The sequence below is a fragment of the Pyxicephalus adspersus genome, chromosome Z (assembly GCF_032062135.1).
Source record: "Pyxicephalus adspersus chromosome Z, UCB_Pads_2.0, whole genome shotgun sequence".
Lineage (NCBI taxonomy): Eukaryota > Metazoa > Chordata > Amphibia > Anura > Pyxicephalidae > Pyxicephalus > Pyxicephalus adspersus.
This window is the reverse complement of record NC_092871.1, coordinates 65,289,218-65,313,764: the sequence shown is the minus strand read 5'-3', so window position 1 is coordinate 65,313,764 and position 24,547 is coordinate 65,289,218. Positions and strand designations below refer to the sequence as shown.

Here is a 24,547-nt window from a genome sequence, read left to right as displayed (position 1 = left end):
TACAGGGGGGACGGGACAGCAGCTGGGAAGGATACATTTTGATACATTTGGACCATAAGACGCAGGGACTTTCCCCCCCCACTTCTGGGGGGAAAAAAGTGCGTCTTATGGTCCGAAAAATACGGTAATTACCCTATTGCCACAATTACAGTGAGGGAAAAGAATATTGAGGAAGCAGCCATGGCATGTTTTTGGCTTTACAGAGCTCTATGCTAACCATCTAACTATCATGGTAACATGACATGGCTTATGTGTCTATGTCTGTTCCCCAGTCCAAACCCCAGTGATGCACCAATGGAGCTTTACCTATTAGTTGTACATTACAAACAATTTTACTTTTATCTTAGTTACAAATGGAAACCATGCTAAGCAAATGTAAAGAGAACGGGTCTACAATGCACACCACTAAATGTCTGAATCTTTAGTTTTGAATTTTATTAACACTACAGTACATTTTTTTACTTGTATATGCTGTCTGTCAGAATATAAAGTAGGCCAAAAGGCCACCATCCTCTTCTTTATGCTAATAACCCTTCAAACTGTCATATAACAAAGGTGCTGTTGGGATTACACAAAATAAAACAATAGTATTTAGTAATTGACAGCTTTACCCTCCAGCATTCCTGACCGAGTGTCAGTTATCAAGACACTCCATGTGGCCTTACTGCTTGAAACTGGGATGACCTGACTGTTTTTAAAGGGTAAGAATGCTAATAACTAACAACACACACCTATCAATGAGAGGTAATAGTTCACTTTTTTAACAACTTAAGAGGTAAGTTTTCGATTCTTACATGTCCAAACCTGACTACTTCTTCTTAAGGCATTCCTAGTGACATCACATCAAACTCCATGTACTTACCCGGTTTAGATTAGATTGAGAAAGCTAACGTTGCATTTGTTGTCATGAACAAATTGCCATTCATACGTCTTTATTTTCACATCTAACAGTCAATGGTCACACTAAGGCCATTTAAAAAGTGACTTTCACACTGTTACCAACCTTCTGAAAATGCGTCAGTTTCCAGAGAGGTGCGAGGTCAGCTTCTGGCTGGTACCTCCTTAGCATAGTTGTCCGAGTATCCTGCACTTTACTTTTTTTGTTCTGAAGATAAAAAGTAAAATTATAATAAAAGATCATGTTATTTATACTAATAAAGACACATATTCTAAAGCCGGCACAAGGTAATTATGAAATGTTTTGGAAGAACAGTATGTGGAAGCAGACCAAACAACAACGGTCAACCTAAACAATGGTAGGTCTTACAAGAACTCCTGCTTACAGAAAGCCAAAATACAGACATATGTCATCCATCAAACTGTTCCCTAGTATCTATTGGCCATGGTGATGGGTCATTATATCCAAAACTGATATTCTGACTTTGATATGGATATGTTGAATCAATTTTCATAAGATTCAACTAATTCCTCACTGTAAGTTTGCCAAGTTTCAAAAAAATTAGAAAAGATGTGAACAGCGGAGGTGCCAAAAAAAGAAAAGAAAAGGGTCCAGATTTGTAAGTTTTCCTACAATGGTATTTATTGGTCAGAGTACAATTCAAGGTCTCTGCTATCCACACTCTATCCACACAGGCAATTATTTGGAAACTAACTTCAAGTTACTTATAAGACCAAAATCACTAAAACCATTGAAGCTACGATGATTGGGACCAGGGCACAGAGATATAACCACTAACTAGCACTGTGTGGAAATATTCCCTACACACAATCTCCTTGTCCAAGATCCACACAATATCCTCCTCCCCACAATGTGAGTATTGATATCTAAAAATGCTCTAATTACATCGTCTCCAGCTTTATATAAATTAATACACCCATTAAAGTCTCTCCTGGAACCTTTTTTCTAATTATTTTCTCTTCTTCTCTCCAGAGAAAAAACATTTTCCCTAGACAATTGCTTATTGTGGGCATCATGGATGCGTCTCACTTTTCCTATTACATTTTTTTAACTCAATATGTGTGCATTGGCAGAGCAAGAACTGCTGCTGTTTTTAATATCCAGGGACCTTAGTGGATATATCTTGAGAGCCAAGGTGGAATTTAACCCAACTAAACCCTAATCTCAAATAATGGTTTGAGTGGGCTGACCCTTAACCCCCCTAGCGGTAATCCCGAGTGTGACTCGGGGTGGGAAAACTATGCAAAAAGCGGTAACCCCGAGTCACACTCGGAGTAAATTTGGGGGTCCCCCTTACCTTCACCCCGCGCTCCAGCGTCGATCGGAAGATCCCGGTGTGATACTGGGGCGCCTCTCCGTCAGGGGGCGTGGCTGGGTGGGAAATTTAAAAGCATTGCTAACTGCACATGCGATCACCAATAGTAAATTCCAGGGGTGATACCAGCGGCGATTTCCCGCTGGCATCACCCCCGGAATCTACTGTAGCTGCTCACATCACCCAGAGATCAGCCTCCAGGTGATGCGAGCAGGGGAGTGAGCAGGGCGGGACATCCCCACCGCATCACCTGGCAAGATGTGTGACATCTTCCGGGTGATGCGATGGATTGTGGGGGCGGGAAATTTAAAAGGAGATTACTATGTAATCTGCTTTTAAATTTTTTCTACAGTAAAATACACGGAAAAACATAAAATAAAAGTATAAAAATACATTTTAGTGCACCAAGCATCATTGCCCAGTGCCCCGATTTACATTTTGCCCACTATTAGCCCTGACCTTGATCTGACCTTTTGATGGCTTATAAATCACTTCCTGAATGTATCATTTCATCACTTTGTCTTTGACCTTGATTGTTCCTGACTGTTTGCTAGAGACCGCATGGCATCCAAACGGTATCTCGCCGATGCAAGCTCTTTTTTGGAGGAATTTGAACGCAGCGATAGCGTTTTGGAGTCCCTTGTGGAATCGAGCGATAGTGATTCACCAGGAAATTTGTCATCGGACAGTGAAAGTGAACTTAGCGATGATTCTGGACCTGAGGTCAGTGCTGTGCGCACATGGTGTCCTATTGCCTTTGTTGCAGACCAGGCAGCACCGCCAAGATTTCCATTCACCGGCACACCTGGGATGAAAATTGAAGCTGAATGCGATGACCCCCTGGCATACCTGAAATTGTTTTTGACCGATGAAGTTATCGAAAAAATTGTTGCGGAGACAAACAGGTAAGCCGCTTTGTGTATGCTAACTTTTTAAAATTTTTTGCTAAATTTTTTTATGCAAATGTGTGCTGCTCTGTGTTTTTGCTAACTTTTTAAAATTTTTTGCTAATTTTTTTTTTTCGCCAACATGTGTGCTGCTCTGTGCTATCTTTTTAAAAACATTTTCATGCCAACATGTATGCTGCTTTGTGCTTGCTAACTTTTTAAAATTTTTTGCTAATTTTTTTTTTGCCAACATGTGTGCTGCTCTGTGCTAACTTTTTAAAAAAAAATTTATGCAAACATATATGCTGCTCTGTGTTTGCTAACATATTACTTGCAACCTTTACACTATAAAAGAACATATCCTAAAATGCATTTTTTATTTTGTTTTTTGCAGGTACGCTGGACAACAAGGTGACGAAAGTCTAATGGCTTACAAGGGGAGGCTCAGCTGGGTGCAGTACATTGCGTCAAAAAGGGCATGATTTGGCGTGAAGACCTATATGCTGTCATCATCATCTGGCTACATCTGGAATACGGTACTGTACACTGGAAAAGGGACACAGTTCCACCCCAGATACAGCCATTATGGACTGGTAACATCTTTGGTGCTATCCCTCACTGAGCCATTGCTAGGTCAGGGCTATTGTGTCACAACTGACAATTTCTACACCTCTCCTGAGCGTTATGAGTTCCTTCTGCAACACAGAACCGATGCCTAAAGAACCCTTAGGGTTAACCAGTGCAACCTGCCTCACTGTTTGCAAAAGAAAAGCTGAAGACAGGAGAAATTGTTACCTGGCAGAAAGGCAAGATGATGGCCCCGAGATGGTGTGACAAGAAAGATGTGTGCCTGATGAGTACTGTCCATGATGCCTCCACCGTTCTGGTATACACAAAACGTGGGAAAGAAGTGATGAAGCCACAGGTGGTGATTGACTACAACAACACCATGGGAGTCGTCGACAGAGCTGACCAAGCCATGACATCCCACCCAGCGATGAGGAAACAGCAAAGGAAGTACTACAAAAAAATTTTCAGGCATCTTGTTGAGCAGTGCCTATGGAATGCCTACGTTCTGTACAAAAAAAATAGTCAGAGGCCTGTGAATCATTCAGACTTCATTTTGCAAGTTTCCGAATCCATAGTCAAGAACCGGCAAACACCATCAGTGGCTATGAATAGACCTGGACGTCGTGCTTCCACTATTGTCAACCCAGAACTCCTGACCAGTTGTCACTCCGTTGAATACTTCCCACCAACCCAGAAAAAGGCGGCACCTACATGGATGAGCGTGGTTTCCTGCTCAAAGACCGATGACAGAGGAAGGAAAAAGCCAGGTTCTACTGTCCTGACTGTGATGTTGGACTTTGTGCAGCACCCTGCTTCAAAATCCACCACACTCTTGATGTCTACTAAAAATGTAAATATTTTTTTTCTAAAATCTGCTAAAATTTAATTTATCTTATTATTTATCAATAATATTGCACCCTTGTTTGGAAAATTTCATTGAGAAATTTTTGATAATTTTTTTTTGATAAATTATACTGTTGTGGCCTAATATTTCAATATTTTTTATAATAATGATTTATAATTATGTATTATATTATAACTTATGATTCTAATATAATAAATAAATATAATTATTATACCCGGGAGTTAATCCTAAGAATTACAGGCCCACAATATAAACAAAAATTTCTATGCAAAAAAAAATAGGATCACTTTTTGCATGAAAAAACTGAGAGAATTAGAACGCTAGGTGGGTTAATATAAAATGTACATCAGACACTCAGGGCAAAGTAAGAGGGTTTCACACTAGCTCAAATTTTCTTCCTAATATTTGGTTTCTCTGCACTCAAACACCACCAACCGCACAAGCATGCTAAAACTGTGTGAAAAATTACAGTGTAAGCCGGGATTTTAGAAACACAGGCCCAGCAGAGATATAGTAATTTGTAACTTAGGCCCCAGGACCAGAAACTCAAGGCCTGAACAGCTCCTCAGCAGAAATAACTTACCTAGATGTCAAGGCTTCTGATCACTTGACCTGGTACTGGAGGAAATCCAGAACAGCATCTTCTCCAGGAAATATATTTTAACCCTTCACTTAGGGGTCTATTTTTTTTTTTTTTGAGTGAATTCACTGAAACAATCCCTGGTGGAGAATTATTTAGAATTATTTATTTTTTTCCACCAGAGACTGTTTCAGTAAATGTCAGACTGATTTATAAATAGACTCTAATAAATGAAAAGGTTTTTTTTCTGGTTTGTATTATCCAAGACTGCTAAACATAACTTTTTGTTATCATGTACACACAGGTTCACCTCAGAAGCTCCCGCTACATCCCGTCTCTTGTATTTGACTCTATGATTGTCAAATAAATATGATGCTTTATGTTTTTCCTCTGCTGGTAACCAATCTTCAGCCCTGGCAGCCATAAAATAGCTGCTAATTAAACAAACCATCCAGTTCTGCACTTAAGCCGTAAAGCATCATATCCAGCAACAGTAAAGCACACAGAAATTGGTTATTACCACATTAAGGCTGCTCTGCCTGCTGCCTTTAACACATAATCAAGTTATTGGCTGCCCTTAAATGTTATTTAAATATTACCACTCACTTCAATTAAAGGCCAAAATAAAGATTTTTATCTAAACCACCTACATGGAAGTGTTAAAAGTTGAAAGACTAGCCTTTGTTGCTGCAGTAACTGAGCACCAGTCCTTTTTCATGTGCTCAGTGAATGGCTGCTATGAGCAATGTGGCTTTTTTTCTGCCATAAGGTTAATTTTATGGAGTATGGAGTAAAAGTGCTTTAACCCCCCCAGCGTTCTAATTCTGTCAGTTTTTTCATGCATTTTTTTGCATATAAATTTTTGTTTATATTGTGGGCCTGTAATTCTTAGGATTAACTCCTGGGCATAATAATTATATTTATTTATTATATTATAATCATAAATTATGATATAATACATAATTATAAATCATTATTATAAAAAATAATGAAATATTAGACCACAACAATGTAATTTATCAAAAAAAAAAAATTTTTATTAAAAATTTCTCACTGGAATTTTCCAAACAAGGGTGCAATATTATTGATAAATAATAAGATGAATAACATGCAGATTTTAGAAAAAAAAAATTTACATTTTTAGTAAACAATCTGGGTGTGGTAGATTTTGAAGCAGGGTGCTGCACAAAGCTCAACTTCAAAGTCAGGATAGTAGAACCTGGTTTCCTTGCGTTTCTTCCTTCCTCTGTCATTAGTCTTTGAGCAGCAAACCACGCACATCCTTGTAGGTGCTGCCTTCTTCTGGGTTGGTGGGATGTATTCAACGAAGTGACGACCGGTCAGACGTTCTGGGTTGACAACGGTGGAAGCATGACGTTAAGGTCTATTCATAGCCACTGATGGCATTTGGTGGTTCTTGACTATGGATTCGGAAACTTGCAAAATGAAGTCTGAATGATTCACAGGCCTCCGACTATTTTTTTTGTACAGAACGTAGGCATTCCATAGGCACTGCTCAACAAGATGCCTGAAAATCTTTTTGTAGTACTTCCTTTGCTGTTTCCTCATCGCTGGGTGGAATGTCATGGCTTGGTCAGCTCTGTCGACGACTCCCATGGTGTTGTTGTAGTCAATCACCACCTGTGGCTTCATCACTTCTTTCCCACGTTTTTTGTGTACCAGAACGGTGGAGGCATCATGGGCAGTACTCATCAGGCACACATCTTTCTTGTCACGCCATCTCAGGGCCATCATCTTGCATTTCTGCCAGGCAACAATTTCTCCTGTCTTCAGCTGCCCTTTTGCAAACAGTGCTGGCAGGTTGCGCTGGTTAGCCCTAATGGTTCCATAGACATCTGTTCTGTGTCGCAAAAGGAACTCATAACGCTCAGGAGAGGTGTAGAAATTGTCAGTTGTGACACAATAGCCCTGACCTAGCAATGGCTCAATGAGGGATAGCACTGAAGATGTTGCCAATCCATAATGGCTGTCTTTGGGGTGGAACTGTGTCCCTTTTCCAGTGTACAGTACCGTATTCCAGATGTAGCAAGATGAGGATTCGCACAACATATAGGTCTTCACGCCAAATCGTGCCCTCTTTGATGCAATGTACTGCACCCAGCTGAGCCTCCCCTTGTAAGCCATTAGACTTTCGTCAATGCTGACATCTCTTTCTGTCACAAAGGTTTGCTGGAAATTTTGTAGAATCATCTGAGACACTTCCCAAATTTTTTTGGGTTTTGGGCAGGGTGGGTAGTCTCATCAAATTCTACATTGTTTGCGAAGTGCAGGTACTTCATGATGAGTGAAAAGCGGTATTCTGACATGACTGCCAAAGAATGGAGTGGCAATCATTTTGTTCCTGGACCAGTACCACTTCTGCACAGGTTTCGCCACAACTCCCTGCAGGTTTACCAAGCCCAAAAACAGCCAAATGTCATCCTTGCTCACAGGTTCCCCACTTTCTGCTTCTTGCAAACCTCAGGTGTGGAGCACCTTGTTGTTGTCCAGCGTACCTGCATAAAACAAAATAAAAAATGTATTTTAGGATATGTTCTTTTATAGTGTGAAGGTTGCAAGTAATATGTTAGCAAACACAGAGCAGCATACATGTTGGAAAATTTTTTTTTTAAAAGGTTAGCACAGAGCAGCACACATGTTGACATAAAAAAAATTTGCTACTAATTTCAAAAAGTTAGCAAACACAGAGCAGCATACATGTTTACATAAAAAAAAAAAAAATAGCAAAAAATTTTAAAAAGTTAGCAAACACAAGAGTGGCTTACCTGTTTGTCTCCGCAACAATTTTTTCGATAACTTCATCGGTCAAAAACAACTTCAAGTATGCCTGGGGGTCGTCGCATTCAGCCTCAATTTTCATCCCAGGTGCGCCGGTGAATGGAAATCTTGGTGGTGCTGCCTGGTCAACATCAAGGTCGATAGGACACCGTGTGCACACAGCACTGACCTCAGGTTCAGAATCGTTGCTAAGTTCACTTTCGCTGTCCGATGACAAATTTCCTGGTGAATCACTATCACTCGATTCCACAAGGGACTCCAAATCGCTATCGCTGCTTTCAAATTCCTCCAAAACAGCGCTTGCACCGGCGAGATTCCTTTTGGATGCCATGTGGTCTCCAGCAAACAGTCAGGAACAATCAAGGTCAAAGACAAAGTGATGAAATTATATATTCAGGAAGTGATTTATAAGCCATCAAAAGGTCAGATCAAGGTCAGGGTAATAGTGGGCAAAATGTAAATCAGGGCACTGGGCAATGATGCTTGGTGCACTACAATATGTATTTATAGTTTTATTATATGGTATTGTTTGGATTTTACTGTAAAAAAAAATTTAAAAGCAGATTACATAGTAATCTCCTTTTAAATTTCCCGCCCCCACAAATCCATCGCATCACCCGGAAGATGTCACACATCTTGCCGGGTGATGCGGTGGGGATGTCCTGCCCCGCTCACTCCCCTGCTCGCATCACCCGGAGGCTGATCTCCGGGTGATGCGAGCAGCTACAGTAGATTCCGGGAGTGATGCCAGCAGGAAATCTCCGCTGGCATCACCCCTGGAATTTACTATTGGTGATCGCATGTGCAGTTAGATGCGATGCACCATGCAGAAATCCTAACTGCAGATGCATGCAGCTGGGCGGCGGGAACCCGGGCGGTATTTAAAAGTAATCTGATTTTAAATTTCCCGCCCGGCCACGCCCCCGATGGAGAGGCGCCCCTGCATTACAGCGGGATCGTCCGATCGCCGCTGGAGCGTGGGGCTAAGGTAAGGGGGACCCCTAAAAGTTACCCCGAGTGTGACTCGGGGTTACCGCTATTTGCTTACTTTTCCCACCCCGAGTCACACTCGGGATTACCGGTAGGGGGGTTAAAAAAGTGTGTGTGTGCCCCACCGAACCAAACAATACATAATCTAGTAAATTGAAGCAGCGGATTGCAGGGACATTGTATTTTAGCCATAGACAGCAAGAGATTGTCAGAACATCTAGACAATACCAAAAGGTTGAGAAATAAATACAAATGATCTGAAGAGATGCTATGAGGGATGATCAGAACAATGATTGCACCTTTTCCTTTATAGTGTACTGTAATGTAACATGTAGTGTGACTGTAATAATAATCAAAAATACAATCTATATGTAGCCTCTGTAAAGGAGCAGATGTGTTTATGTCCTTTAAAGACTTTAAGGTTAATGCTGTTAGCAATTTTATTATATTGTATGAAGGCAATGTCATTATGTTGTATGAAGACACTAAACTACCGCTAGATGGCAGCATGGAGAGGGAACAAAAAAAAGGAGGAACCTGTTGCATGGAGAGAGGGGGCTGGGGGAACGTTTTGTGGAGGGGACAGGAAGTTTCCCAGGGAGAAAAGAGAGAGGGGGGAGACTCCCCAGTGGAGATCCAGCCCAGCCTGGGCACATTGATTAAGAGAGCAGCAAGAGGGAAGCTATTGATTCAGGTAGAAGCAGTGAGACTAGTGCATCTGCTGTGAGACTGAGCAACCTTTCAAAGTGGAACAGGTGGCTGTGGCCCTTCAGATAAGAACTTCCTATTGTATGAAGAACCTTTTCTCAACCACTAACAGCAGTCTTCTATATTCAACAAATTCCTGTTAACTTATAGGAACTGGTGTGTCAGATATAACCTATTCCTGCCGTGGAACTCAATCCCGTTAGCTGTTTGCCTGCTGGTGGCTTTTTTTTTTTTTTTTCTTTGCCCTTATCCTTACATTGACTCATTGCATTGTTGGTAAGTCCCTGTTGGAAATGAGAGGAACTGGTATATGTTCATGTCAGAACTGGATTTATTTTCCCCACCCTTGTTTTTTGCAAGGAGAACTGTTTGACTCATTAAAGTTTTTCGGATTCTTTATTATATGTTGTTTACCTCCTAAATAAACCCCTTTTTGTTTGTCTTTCATTCCATTGGTGTATTGAGCCAGACCAGAGTAAGTGGCATAGTCAGGAAAACTGGAAATATCCAGCCCCTCCTGAGGGAGGAAGTGCTACATATAGAAAATGTAATTGTACATACCAGGCATTAGAATGAGATTTAATGACATTAAAGTATTAATTGCAATCTAAGCCCCCATTGAGCAGATTCTCCTTATTTGATTGTTGGTCACTGAGATAGAAAGTGAACAAAAATTTTCTGGCAGAGAAATAAAAAAATGTCTTGTTTAGTAAAGGGGGAAAAGTTTAGAAATAAACCCCCTTCCTATTGTGTGCTCCTTCCCTCACCACAGTGATTGCAAACTATTCTGAGCAGGGTACTCTCCTTCTCCTATGTCACTGTCTGTATCTGTCTGTCATTTTGTAATATGTTGGCGCTATATACTGTTTATTAATAATAATTAGAATAATAGTAAAAATACAGTGCTCTTGAATTCTGTTACTGTCTCTGACCATTCTGGGATCATTTTTTTATCACTATGTTTGTGGTCATTGGGACAGGAAAAAATCTAGTTCCCAAGGGAAATCCAGAGAACAGTAAAAACCTGACAAAGATCTAACCCTTCTCTACTCTATCCAAAACTCCTGTATAAAATTTTTGCCTTAAGTTTCACTTTCGAGGGCCGAGACTGTCATACTGATCCTTACTTTACTAGCTAGCAAATCTCTGAACTAGAACAGAATTGAAAGATGGGAGGGTGGTTTGGATATAGATTACATCCAAATCTAGGTTGCCCTTAAATGGGTTCTTAAGTTTTTTTAAAAAGGTCTAATGGTTTTCTATGATACCTACCTTTTCCTTGGACCTAATGCGAAGGGCTTCACTCGCCTGTCGCTGCTGCACAAGCCAAAGATTTTGAAATCTGTGTTCAATCAATTCAAATATGGGTGTTGATGGCCTGAAAAGAAAACAACTTAAAATGAGCAACAGGCAGATTTAAAAACTTGAATAATTATATTTAGATATTTGCAACTGGCATTGTATTAGTATTAGCTTCCAAAAAGCCTTGTACAGCAGCATTAAGACCAATATTATGGAGGGACTGTGGGTATCACAGTTCACTTGTTGAATCAAAAATTTGTACCCAAACTTACATTCAGGCATATGGTGCCCTGCATGAGCAAAGCACAGGCTCCACCTAAGATTTCCAAAACTTCCTGCACATAATACATAGGTTGTTTTTGTGATTGGGCAATCCATTCAATATTTTCTTTGAGTGGCCTGTAAATCAATTCTGAATTTTTCAAAGAAAAAAAATGAATAATATTAAGCGTAGAATCAAAAAGAACTTTCAATTTGGAATATCTCTGGTGATCAATTTCAAATTTTAGAGCATCCACACATTCTTACCTTATTTTTACCTATATTATCTCGCATAGCAGTACAATCGCTTGAATATTGATCAAAAGTTGACACCAGTTAAGTTGAATAAGCTGACTTAACTGAGCTAAAGATGATTTGTGTAGGGCTAGCATGACTGTGAGTTCCAGTACTGTAAGGCCAATCAGTGTGGGCTGAACAGTCCTATTTTAAAGCGTATGTTTAATTACAACTTTTTTTAGTATTGCAAAAAGGCATATATTACATCACAACTAACAAGAAGCTGCAAATTATTTCCCCTAGTTTTCTAGTTCACAAAATTGTTAGGACTAATAAAGTGCATCCAGCACTATTTAGTGTAAAGAAAGATCAGAAGCTCTGATGGGTTTTTTACTGTGGGGGTTAAACTAAAGAGATTTACCTGACTAAAGGCAAAAAAATTGCTCCCCCATCCCAATGAGCTGTAGCCTGCTTTGACAGCATAGGTTGCAGGTGCTGACCTTTTTGTGCCCTTTCTGCCTATATGCGCAAGGTGGAGGAGGTCTCTTCTGTCTACCTATTGGCCCAGCCCTACTTGGAAGTCTAACACAGCCCCAAATAGCTACAGAACCCGACAGAAGTTCTAACCACTCCTAACTCTTTGGATATTAAAAAAATATATGCACTTGTTTTGAGCACTTGTAGGTGAAGTCCTGAGGCCAGCATGCAGGTCGGGGACAGTGCAAGGGGGACCTCACCAGTGTGCAAAACTACCAACTAAATTGTAAAGTCATTTGGCTGGGTATGTGAATCACAAAAACTGTACAGCTGTACAGAATTGCAAAAACTTTGAAGGCAAAAACAAGTGTGTATTTATCTACTTGGCTTGAGGTATTCTTAATGAATATAGGTATATTTTGTATCTATGCTGATCTAAGATCCTCACAAATAAATGGCCATTGTAAACACAATTTTTTATGTTTTTTCTATCAACAAAATCCTCTGGATTTTTATCCAGAGAAATGCAATTCATGTTTTGTCCTGTGCGGTGTGGTCAATACAGCCTTCGGTGACCAACAATAGGGTTATTATTGCCGATTCTCCACTTAGATCAGATGGGGGTCTGTTATATGCTCTTGCTGCTTGTTGAATGGATCGGCTCAGTCTCTTCTGTTGTAATAGCCATCCCTGCTATAGCTGAAGAGCAACTGAGCAAATGTAAATTGCAGAGCTGTTTTCTTCACCCCTGTGGTGACTTTTATTACTTAATTATTGCACTCTGCATGCAACAGAAGCAACCTAATCTATAGCTGTGTTATTTTAATGACACAGATGAGGGGGGCTTTGAATCCTTCCTATGCAGGCTAACCCCCAGAGGCTTTCTGTGGATCATCTTTTTCAATGAATGCCTGGTACCCACAATGCTGGCTGTAGCGTCTCAGAGCTTCTGTTCAGGAGATAGGGGCCGCTAACCAGCTGTCCGTCTTTGGGTATCAGCTGTTGTCTTCTTGCATAGTTGCTAATATTATAAAATCATTTACATCCAGGCACATTATTATTAACAATGCGGGAATTGCTAATATTAATAATAAACATCATAATCGCCTCAGGCTATGAAAATGAAGTCATAGAACGGTGGGTGAACAATACACATAATACAACTACATACATTTTAATATAATTGGAAGTTGGAGTTCTCCTTTATTTTATGCGTATGCTAACTTAGAAAGTAGAGCTGGGCCCCTCCCCTCTTACCTAATTGGTTCAGCCCTGAATTAGCCAATCATACAGCCCAACTAAAGCTGAGGAAGTGGTGCCTCTGTCATGTTTTAATTTGCTGTTTGCATCCCTTTTGGGGATTGTTTTTTTTTTTTTTTGGTAGAGTTGGGAAAGAAAAAAAATGTATGGGAATGTTTTCGGTGCAGTCCCTGCTCCCTGTCCTAAGAACAATCATTTTCCTCAGTTCTTGTATGGGCATGTTGTAGAAATGAGAGGAAGAAATTTCCTTAATGAGGTCAGAGTCAGAAAAAGGTAGATGTAAATGGCAATAAACAAAACAAAATAAAAACTACAGATGTAGGCTTCAAAGCTGAGTTCCAACCTTACTTTGCATATTGCACAGGTTTCTTCACTGTACAAACTGCTTCACACAGCGTGATTGGAAGCTGGGGCAAGTAAGATAGAGGCCTCCTCATTTTTCCAGCATAATCCAGACCTTTCCTACATATTCTTATTTTACCTGGTCCACTGCTTTTATTTATTGGCAAACAGAAAGGATTATCTAATAATCCAATTATCTAATAATTTGCCCAACCTATTTTCATCTGGGGGCCGCTTTTGACATTGAGATAAAACCTGCAGGTCACAATGCAAAGAAACATTAAAGATGTATGAATAAAACTAGAATAGTTTTAATTCAAAATGAATTCATAAATTGAAATAAAAGAAATGACAAGTCAAGAATTTCTCCACCCACCATTTGACGCTCATTTTATTGATGCAACATTCTTTAATGAAAGATACAAAACTAAAGCTATCTTACAGTGTTGGCCGGTTATATATTGCTCCTCGCTCACCATTCCTGTACTTAAGAGCAGAAACTACACCATACAATGTGCCTTGTCAATTATAGGGGGGGTTGCTAACCTTCATTGTACCCCAATAAATTTGCAATGAATATATCCAGAGAAATGCAATTCAGGTCACAGATAGCTAAGGGAGACATGTTTTTAATACTACATGCACAGGTCCCTACATCTCCCCTTTCCTGAGAAATTAGGGTTCACAGAAGGTATGTGACCAGGTATGTGTGGCAGGGTATGACAGGTAGTTTTTCATATCTTGTAATGACATTTTAGAAGGAGTCCCCCACTTGCAGTTACATTTCCGTTTTCTTACAGAGAAAATTGGGGTTCATAGAGAGTAAGGGGATAGTTATGTGTGACAGGGTAACATGATATGATGGGTATAACATTTTATTGAAGGGTTGGACAAAAGGCATTTTTGACTGGCTCCCGCATTTTCAGTTGCCAACATTCCTCTGTTCCAGAGACATTGGGGTTCACAGGAGGTAAGTGGCCAACTATGTGTAACCGGCACCCCACCAGCGGCTCAGTCCCTCACACCGCAGCGTCTGCAGGTTTGACTCCAGATGGCAGTGAGTGCTACTATAAGTGTCTCCCCCTAGGTAGGGTTCCATGGCATGAGGAAGGGGTGACCGCACTGCAACTTCACCGCCAGTCTGAACGCAGTCTACTAGTTTTATGAACGAGCAAGTATATATATTTAAAGCACTACAGCACAGAGCGAATTGACAGTACCATATTGCTCATTGCCATGGAAGTGGGACCCGGGTGTCCCTAAGATGCAAACTAATTTAGGGACCCTGGTTTTGAAATGGCTCCCTTATTGTAAAAATATGCCTGCTTGTTATTGGGATTTTATGCTTGTGACCCTGTATCTGGCAACTTGTTACTTGTTGTTACAACTTGTTAATTAGGGGGCTGAAATTTAGTTTAGTAACAGCTCCCAGGGTCCCCTGTGTACCCTGAAAATGTCACATTTCTATAACACTCAGTGTAGGAGATATGAAGGTACACATGGAGGTAATGATAGCAGCATGGACACAGTTCTCATGCTCCTGCTGGGATTATCTCACAGTACAATGTGGACAGGGAGCAGTCACAGCTGATTGTCAGGTCTTTAGGACACGCCCACTCTCTCCCTCTCCTGGTAACACAATCTCATACAGATACATCGGAGATGCGCACACCCCCTCCTCCACAAGACAACAAGTAGAGAGGGAATGAGCATCAGGCCGGATATGGCCCACGGGCCGTAGCTTGGGCACCATTGATCTAATACATTCGTTAGCATATTGATGAGATAGATATAAAGAACCAGAGCAAGCAGAGGAAGCTTCAGCTTTACATCAGAGATCCCCTTTGGTTGTAGGGGAGTGTTTGGTTTGAAATGGGTACAAAGCTGGACTTTATGGGAATCTAGGAACATAGCCAAACTTACCACATTGGCGTTCACACTTAGATGAATGGAGTAAGCTTAGCACATTTTTAGTAAAAGGACATGTAGCATTTTTCTGCATTTTCTTGGTAAGACAGCCCACCAAAATACTCAAATATAAATACTCTGAAGAAAATGTACAATGCATTGCTAATCAGGTTTAATGATCCATCATGAAATATCTTCAAAGTAAATATTTTGCTAAGGTGTTGATAAAGCACAGATAAAATTTACAAAAATGTTATCACATACCTATGTGTGGGTTGGTTTTCTTTTAGGTTTAATGAACGCCATTTCAGTTTAAGTCATGGATTTTGTAGACTTGTGGTCATCTGCATTGTGGATAGCTTGCTGTATTAGTTTTTTGTGAATATTACTACTGTATTCATTTTCAGTAGGGCTAAAACTTTTCCATTCCAAAGGTACCATTTCTGTACTTTGAGAAGTTTCTACACAGAATATTGTGACATTTCTGGAATGTCCATTTTAAGGGTTGGGGTCAAGCTGATTGTTTTAGATGGGGCAAGCAATAGTTAGTGTTTGGATGTTGAGATAGGGGTCGGCTGCCGAATGCCCTTACTTCCTGTCCCTGTGATTCCCAAGTAACAAAATGAGGAGTGAAACGTTCATCTGGAGTTGAGCATTACCGACAAATGTTGGGGCTTTTAAGGCGGGTGAGGTAAAGTGCTAGGATCAGTGTATGGGTTAGGTAACAATAATACATTATTGGATATATGCTTATGTCTTTTTTTCATAAAAAAAAATTGCATTATGTTACTTTGCACTAAAAAGCCAATGAATAATGAATGGTGCCAACTCATTCTAAAACCCTATACTGACTATACCACGAATGAACTGGCATATTCGGTAAATTGTAACTGACCCAATGAAGGTAGCCATAGCACTTTTGGGAATGCTGAATATGCAGTGACAATTTGACCGCCCTTAAAAAAGGCCAAGAGCAAACTGCTAAAAAAACCTGTGCGCTTAGTTCATCCTGTGGGGAGTAGGGAAAGGTGGAGGGATGCAAAGGTAGACAGCTCCATCTAGGAGAATGATTAAGAGAGAAGTCATTACCTGGTTAGCCAGGCCTTTATAAACTGAAGCAAATTATTAGGATTGTTTTTGTGCTTTGCAAACACTTACAGATATCCACCGTTGGCATTCGTCCCATGTGATACATGTCTAAAACATATTTCTGGTATATTATACCAGATATTTCTGGTTCCTATACTATGATGCTTTTGCAGTGTTTTACCACTGCCTACCTTAGCACTGCCAGCCCTGCAAACAAACCTGAAATGCATTGCAACCCTACACCTTGTTACAGTGAATGGGTAAAGCTACCTATCGAAACATAAAAGCAAGATAATCGACAATCCATCTGGAGCATGCTGCGCAGCTCAAACACCAGAGGGCCGCCATAAAGTGGAAAATTTTAATCCAAGAAAGCATTAAACAGACACCTTCCTTATGAGTGTGTACGCTTGTATGAAAGCTGACACTTCAGATTTGTGTGTTATTTGCCGCCTTGCCAAAAAAAGCCCCGCCGAGAATAGAAGGGCACCATTTATGGCAGGTCATCATCATATCCGCCAGCTCATTAAAACTTTCTGAGAAAAACAGAAAGTTACGCAGAGGCAGGGAGCCATCAGAGGTTTCAGAGGGAGGATAGCTACACTATCCTTGAAAGGTGTTTGAGAAGCAAGCCTTGGGTATGACAAACTGGATTTTTAGTATGCCTGCCTGTTCACTGTGGGCAAAAATAATTGGTCATCAGTGACTACTAATTGAGTTCAGTAGCCAGAGGCAATTTTTTTTCTTGCAAGGAAATCAATGACAGCACTGAGGCCTTTTCAATGTGATTCGGCTCATACAGCAGCCCCTATTTAGCTCTTGATAAGCATTCCAATCCAGACAGCTGTTTTGGTAAAATAGCATTAAAATAGCTCTCTCTGCATGCAAAGATACGTGAGGGGGGGTTTGATATATACTTCTCCCCAAAGAATTTTGACATGGTGTGTATAGATGTGTGGACACCGCTGTTGAATCTGCTGAAAGGCCTCAAAGTTACATAATTAAAACTGTAGTTTTGACATGCCGAGCCCAAGTGAATGTGTTTTTTCTGTACAAATTCCCTGCACATCCCCTTTCTAGTTTGATTGCAGTGGTCCTTGTGACACCGCAGGCCAGAATTCAGAACCAATGAGACAACATTTCTGGGCTTTCAGATTATTTTGCCTAAATAGCATTAACACCGCATAATATATCTGCAATGCACTGAAGGATTGAGCTGCTTGCCATTTTTTACATTGTATAATTTTTGGGGAGGCTGGCACGGCTGAGTTGCGGTACTCTATGATCCACTGTGGTTTGTAGAAAAGTCAATCTACAGTCAGAACTCCCCAATGTCACCTACTTGGAGGAGCTGTCCCTCTTTTTTAGTTTGATGCACAGACATTTTTTTAAAAATACAATTTTTTTTGTTTTATCCAACCTTTAAATGATCACATCTAATGTTGTGGTATAACAGTAAAAGTAGTGGTGGAATGGAACTAATCATTTTTTTTTTTCATATTGATTGTACGACAGTCGTTCTCAACCAGAGTTCAGTGGAATCCTAGGGTTCCTTCAATGGTTTATCGCGGCAAATCCAGAGTAGTAAAGCTTATTTCCTACCAGCATGCTGTTCAGAAGGATCTTTGCTCTCTGTGGAAACAGTGGTCTTTCTTCAAAGGTTATAGTCAATAAATGAAACAAGCAATAAATACATGGATCCACAATAGTGTATATACAGGTGAAAACACCTTGGTTCAATCTTCAATGTTTTTCTATGATATAGTGCTCCCCACCACAATAGTGATGGGCTCTTACATTGAACAGAATCTCACCTTTCTTATTATCTTTTTTTACCACAGAAAGGCATTGTTAGCCAGAAGGATATCTGCCTATCAGCAGCTTGGAGGATACCCCCTTTGGTAACAAACAGCAGTTGGCCCAGTAGTTTTATTTATGTTCTCAATTTTCCAATAGCAGCACAGTCAATATCTATATTCCACCCCACCTCTTTTTAATTGGAAATGTAAGCTCACAGCATAGTAGGTTTATCAACATTTACAATATTCAATAAAGAGTACATACACATCCTGAGTGCCATAGCAATATTATCAATCATGTTCTCATGTTGCTGTTTTGTTTTTTACTGACCTTTTTAGAGGCTGCCAAAATGCCACCTACAGTCGAAATCATAAAGTGCTGGGGCTGTATGCTGAGCCTATATAACAGTCTATTTATAAGCAGAAGAGAAATGTGGCCTCAATGATGAAGCAACTAAGACCTACAGTATACTGCAATCTATAAGGTAAAGCAGCCTTTCTCAATCTTTTTACTCATTAGGAACCCCTGTAATTATGTTAAGTTTTCGGTTTAAGTATCATAAAATCAATTTTTTGAGGGCTTTTGTCAAAGATGCATTTTACACCGGTCTCCAGTGATTTAACGATGAAGCAACTTGGTTTTCCTGTTTGCTGGATGGTCTAAATTGGAAAGTAGTCTGTAGGTTTGTTCTAAAGTTGAATTTGTATGTAAGTTGGAACAGGTACATTATTTTAATAAATGAAATTAGGACAGATGTTTGTCTCAACATATTATTAAACTGTGTGGTGTCAGTTACTGTATAAAATCCTTACTGTGAGCTTATCACAAACAAAGCAAAAAAAAAAACAACTTTATGGAGTCTAGACGTTCATTAACTTCTGGAGCCAGCTGTGCTTTGATATACGAAAAGAAGCAACTGCAGAGTTTGTCTTGGTCAATAAAGAGTTACAAGACGCTAGAGATCAGCTCAGCTCTTAGGAACACCCAAAACCTCGGCTGTGTTTAGCAAAAGATTTCTTCTGCAAGTCATTCAGAACTTCCCCCTCAATGCCACCTTCCTGCACACAAGGGAACAGGGAAGCCCTTGTTCGTATCTAGGAGTCGTCCGTATGTCGGATTTCCTTAACCTGGGGACCACCTGTAGAGTCATAGAACTCACTATTCCACCTGGCCTTGACCCAGAACGATATTGGCATCAATAAAGGCGAGGTTAATCATCCACAGTTAAAAGAAACCCTTGTCACTTGGAGATTCCAGGGATTTACAATTCCTGTTCCCCCAGGTCCAACTAGTGAAATAAAAAAGGGAGACACCTGCTAACCATTACGTCATTGTTTATCACAGCAGAAAATCCATAAGAAGATTATTACAGCTTCAGGTAGAAACGGTTTCATCCACTAACATTGCCTGTCCTATCCGTTAATTGTTCCCCCTTGGCCAGCGGATCTGTTTAGTCCAACAAAGACTGATTTACAGGAAGTAGGAGGAAGATTTAGCCGTATTTAAGGCAACTTTAGCAGCTAGATAGCAAAAGGGGCCACTGGGCTTTCATTGGGGCTACCTGATGCTCACATTTTTTCCCATTTTAATTGTTAGAGGTTTATGCATTAAAGAAGCTTAATGGCAGTGAAGGGCGACGTGTTTAATTCATTTGGGTTTTACCTATGGTGTCTTCAATTAAGCATTCATGCAGCTCATTATAAGACAATGTGGATGTGTGGATGTGTGCAACTAAAAAAATGACTTCCTTGTTGAAGACCCTGGTTGAAGGCATAGTTGGGCCTGGTTGAAGGCATACTTTTCTGTGAAATATGTACAGCATATTATCAGTTGGTCAACCATCTGACATTTTATCACAATGTACCATCAATCGTTACGTGACCTCTGAGGAAGCCCTTAACGGGTGAAACGCGTCAAGTAATTTCTGGAACGTTTGCTAACGAGATCTCCAGGTTACAGTCTGGATTTCTGGATTACTGTTTGATACTTGTGATTAGTTGTTGACTGTCCTAGTTCTCCCCTTTTGTTCAGCAAGTGTGGGGTCTTTATGATATCCCCATATGTTAGAGTTCATGTTGCATGACACCATAAGGCAATTGATTGAGTTGGGTAAATGGGAGTGTACACATGCATGTGTACTGGTACATGGTGCCCATTTGTAATCAATTGTGATGCACCATACACTACATTTAACCTAAACATAAATATCTGGTTGATCCGAATATATATAATTGTTAAGGGATCATTTGGCTGAAGAAAAAAGCAGTGGGATAATGGGTGCATAGCCATTTCAAATCTCCATCTGATGTCATCAAAAAGATGAGCTAATAACTGCTTCTTCATTTACTGTTTAGCCACTGGTAGAGGTGGGGAAGGGACTTGTATATAGGTCTATTGTGCCAACAGTTTTCTATATAGAATATGTAAGTTTTCTAGTATGTTTATTAGTTTCTTTTCCTTGTGGTTGAACTCAATGGACTTTTTTCAACCCAACTATCCAAGTATGTAATTAAAACTTTAACAGAGAAAGATCAGGCCCTCCTACCGTTAGAAGAGCATAGGGAGCATACTATTAGCAAAAATTAGTAAATTATAGGACTGGGTGGACCGACAAATACAAAGATTTAGGAGGTAAAACAGCCCCCTTCTATATATTTCATCTATGTATTTAGTTGTTCATTTTTTTAGTTCAGATTTTAATAACCCTGCCTATTGGTGCTTCCTGTAAAAAGGTGACAACCTTCTGTCCTTGTCTCCCAAAATGGATCCTGCATTGTCGCCCTTTCACAGGCACTCCTTGATGTGGACTACAAATTGAATTACAAACACACCCTGCCTAGTCATAGTCCAGTGTTGTCACTATCAGTAAACACGTTTACAGCAATAGCTTTGAAGATGATGTTGAAGTGACTGCATGACAACAAGAAGTCACTAAAAGGATTTAACAATACAGACATGGAAAATAATAAAAAAAAGGTGAGAACTATATTTCCTTGAAATAAAAACATAACAATTGTTTCTGATCCCCATTTAGCAAATAAAAATGTCATCCCCAAACAGGTGTCCCCATTGTAAGATTTACCCTTACCCATTGCTCTGATGTCTCTATATGTTTTACTTTCTTTGTAATAATGGTCAGGGCAGATAAATGAGTACTGGTGGTCAGATCATTTCATTTTGAAGCAGACTGAAGATATGTTGACCATGAATCAGATCCAAATTCTGGTCCAGTGTATGAACATTTTTTTTATATAGTCTACTGGCCTGGTATAGCCAATCTGCTTGCCAGACTATGAAAGCGTATGTCCAAGTATAACCCACATTAACCCAGCAATTTTTTTTTTCTTTTTTTTTTTTCTAGTAAGACAGTTTTATTACACCACGTTACATCCCCAGACATGTAAAAATTTTGCAAGGAAAGCTGATGGGAGATCAGTTCCCAATAAAGTGGGCATTTCTCCAAAACTACATCTCCCAAGAGCCCTTTTTTAAACACAGTTGGTCAGCCTCTCCAACTTTCTCTCTACAGCAGGCAAAGAGTATAAAAGGAAAACACAGAACAAAAAGGCAATCAGGTCAGGTGCTGACAAAAGCATGCTGATAAGAAGAGGAGGCAGAACGAAAGACAGATACGATTGGCTGGCTGGGGTCCAGGATACAGTAGTCTTGGCTCAGCTGGGTTTGTTATTTGGGTTATAAATATTTTTTTTTAGGGGCTATTTTCATCTTTTTACTGTTGGCTGTACATATGCTGAAATAAGTAAACACAGCTGCCCCAATGTGCACAGATAAAAAAGGCTACAGAGACAACGCTAAAAAAACATTGATAAATGTGATGCGTTATAAATATCCATATATCCATCTTTGTATAGATTGAAAAGCCAATAAAGTATTGTCAGTACTGTTTCAGCCTCTAAAGTTTCTTTGTGCTTTTGTGGTAACAAATCTTCATTTTAATGTCCTACTCCCCTCCATTCCACCAGTCCCACCAACCATCTTTTTATGTTTCCAGAAATAGTATAGTTTTTATTTTACAAATGCATGATTTAAAAAAAAAAACTATTCCATTCTTAAGTGATGCATAAAGTATATAGTGTAAAAAAATAATAATAAAAGGAATAATAAAAGGAATAATAAAGCATTCCAGATTCCGTCAGTATACTACAATCATTATTTGAATTTAAAAAGGATTTATCGATGACGTACAGTCTGCAAAAAAATAGCCTGAGGGCATGTAAGTTGGAAACCTGCATGGAAGGTGTAATTAAATAACTAAACTAACAGGATGGTGAATTTGCAGGAGAGTTCAGGGTGTCTAACGAAGGGTTAGAGGGTTTTTATCCGGGCAGGATAAAAAGGCTGCAATAGCATGCAATGTTGTGTTCTTTTTATTACTTGCTAGCCTTTGTAAGGATCATATGCCAAAGCAAGTACTGCAGAATGCTGATTGAACACTGGCACAGGCTCGTTAGAGCTGGCCTTGGCATTGGTTCTAGTGGCTGATGGATAGGGTACCCATTCAGACAATGCCCAAGGGAATCCCTCAACGTATTCATTATTGTCCCATCAGCGCTTCCCATGTCATGATCATAAAGATTCTCACGTTTCATTGTGAAGAAAGAACTTATACCCTGGGGTTCACACCCACATAATCGATTGGCTCTGGGCATTTATGGTGAAGACAATAGCTGCTTATGCCAACATCAGTAATACAATACAAAATATTGGATAAAATACAGATTCAGTGCTTTGAATTCTGTACACAGTAAATTTACGGGGATTAGTTTTCATATTATTACTATAATGGCTTTTAGGTTTATCCGGTGGAAATGTTAGCATCTACTTATTAATGACAATGTAAATTAGATGAAAGCTGTATAATTCCTCACAGCTCTGCTACAGATCACTGGGTGTATCTAGCTATCTATCGTTCCAGTCTGAGATAATGATCAGACTTGGTCTGATGGAATTAAAAGCTTAAAGGGATTTTTAACCTTCAGTTGACTTTTACCGAACCTCATTTAAGACTTGTTCCACTTTACTTCAATATAAATTATTCTTATTGATAATTTTAACGTGTTTTTTCTTGGACATTTGAAGTCCTGTTTAGTGTCTACATACAGGTTTGCTGTGCAACAGGTTACATTTTTGTGTATGTGGTGTATGCACCTAGCACCTAGCTGGTAGCACATGACCTGCTGGAAAGTCTAACAACTGTTTATGTATTACACATAGGATGTTCAACATCGGTTCTTAATTCCAAGAAGTTTCTCTTTGGGAAATAAAAACAATTCAGTAACATATCCTACAGCAGTCCTCAGCTTAATAGCTCAGTCTGGGTCAGAGGGCCGAAACCATAGAGCTACAAATATCCTAACAATGTTTTACAGACAACATAGCCAAATTAATAAGTCAGAATTTTACAGTATGGATTGGTCAATGTTCTCATTAAGGCAGACTCATAGTTAAACATAACAAAGATATAAACAGAGTAAGGAACTTTGAAGACATCCAATCCACAAAGAGTATACACATAGATAAAAGCCAAACACATTTTTATTGAGTGATAAAAAACATGATATACACCATTAATTAAAATCTCATGGTCTCTCAATCATGATTCCCAATACCTGTTGCTTCTTTCGACACATTTCACAGACCAATGTCTTCTTCCTCAGAAATTAAATAAACACAATCAAGTAGCTTCATAGCAATTGAAACTGGCCCTTCAACACTGGTAGTGGGCAAACCGCACACAGCGCTGGTAGGAGAAATAAACAACTCCAGAAAAAGCTGTTCCTTTTATCATCAGTTCAATTTCAACATAGAGATGAGAAAAGAGGAAGGTTAAATAAATTTTCTGTTTTGAACATGCACCTCTAAAATGAAAATTGAACTTTCCTCAAGCTTGCTTCATTCAAATGTCTATGGTCACAGCATTATATGGGGTGACCAGTTTCTGAAGGTACATGTTTAATCAAAACCTGTCCTTCAATGTTGGTAAAGGAGGAAGGTTAACCTCCCTAGCCGTAATCCCGAGTGTGACTGGGTGGGAAAAAATGCAAAAAGGGGTAACCCTGAGTCACACTCGGGGTAACTTTGGGGGTCCCTCTTACCTTATCCCTGTGCTCCAGCGGCGATCTCACGATCCCTCTGTGATGGCGGGGTGCTTCTCCGTCGGGGGGCGTGGCCGGGCGGGAAATTTAAAAGCAGATTACTGAGTATTCTGCTTTTAAAT

The 24,547-nt window shown here is 39.8% G+C and overlaps 1 protein-coding gene across 1 annotated transcript in view; it reads right to left on the bottom strand.

Annotated features, from left to right (window-relative positions):
• The window catches only part of CFAP77 (cilia and flagella associated protein 77), a 185,053-nt gene that overhangs the window by 44,198 nt on the left and 116,308 nt on the right, over window positions 1–24,547 (bottom strand). The window contains exons 4-5 of the mRNA XM_072430761.1: window positions 10,906–11,011; window positions 1,004–1,105 (exon numbers count right to left, since the gene is read on the bottom strand). Of these exons, the coding sequence (XP_072286862.1) occupies window positions 1,004–1,105; window positions 10,906–11,011 (208 nt within the window). The remainder of the gene's footprint in view (window positions 1–1,003; window positions 1,106–10,905; window positions 11,012–24,547) is intronic.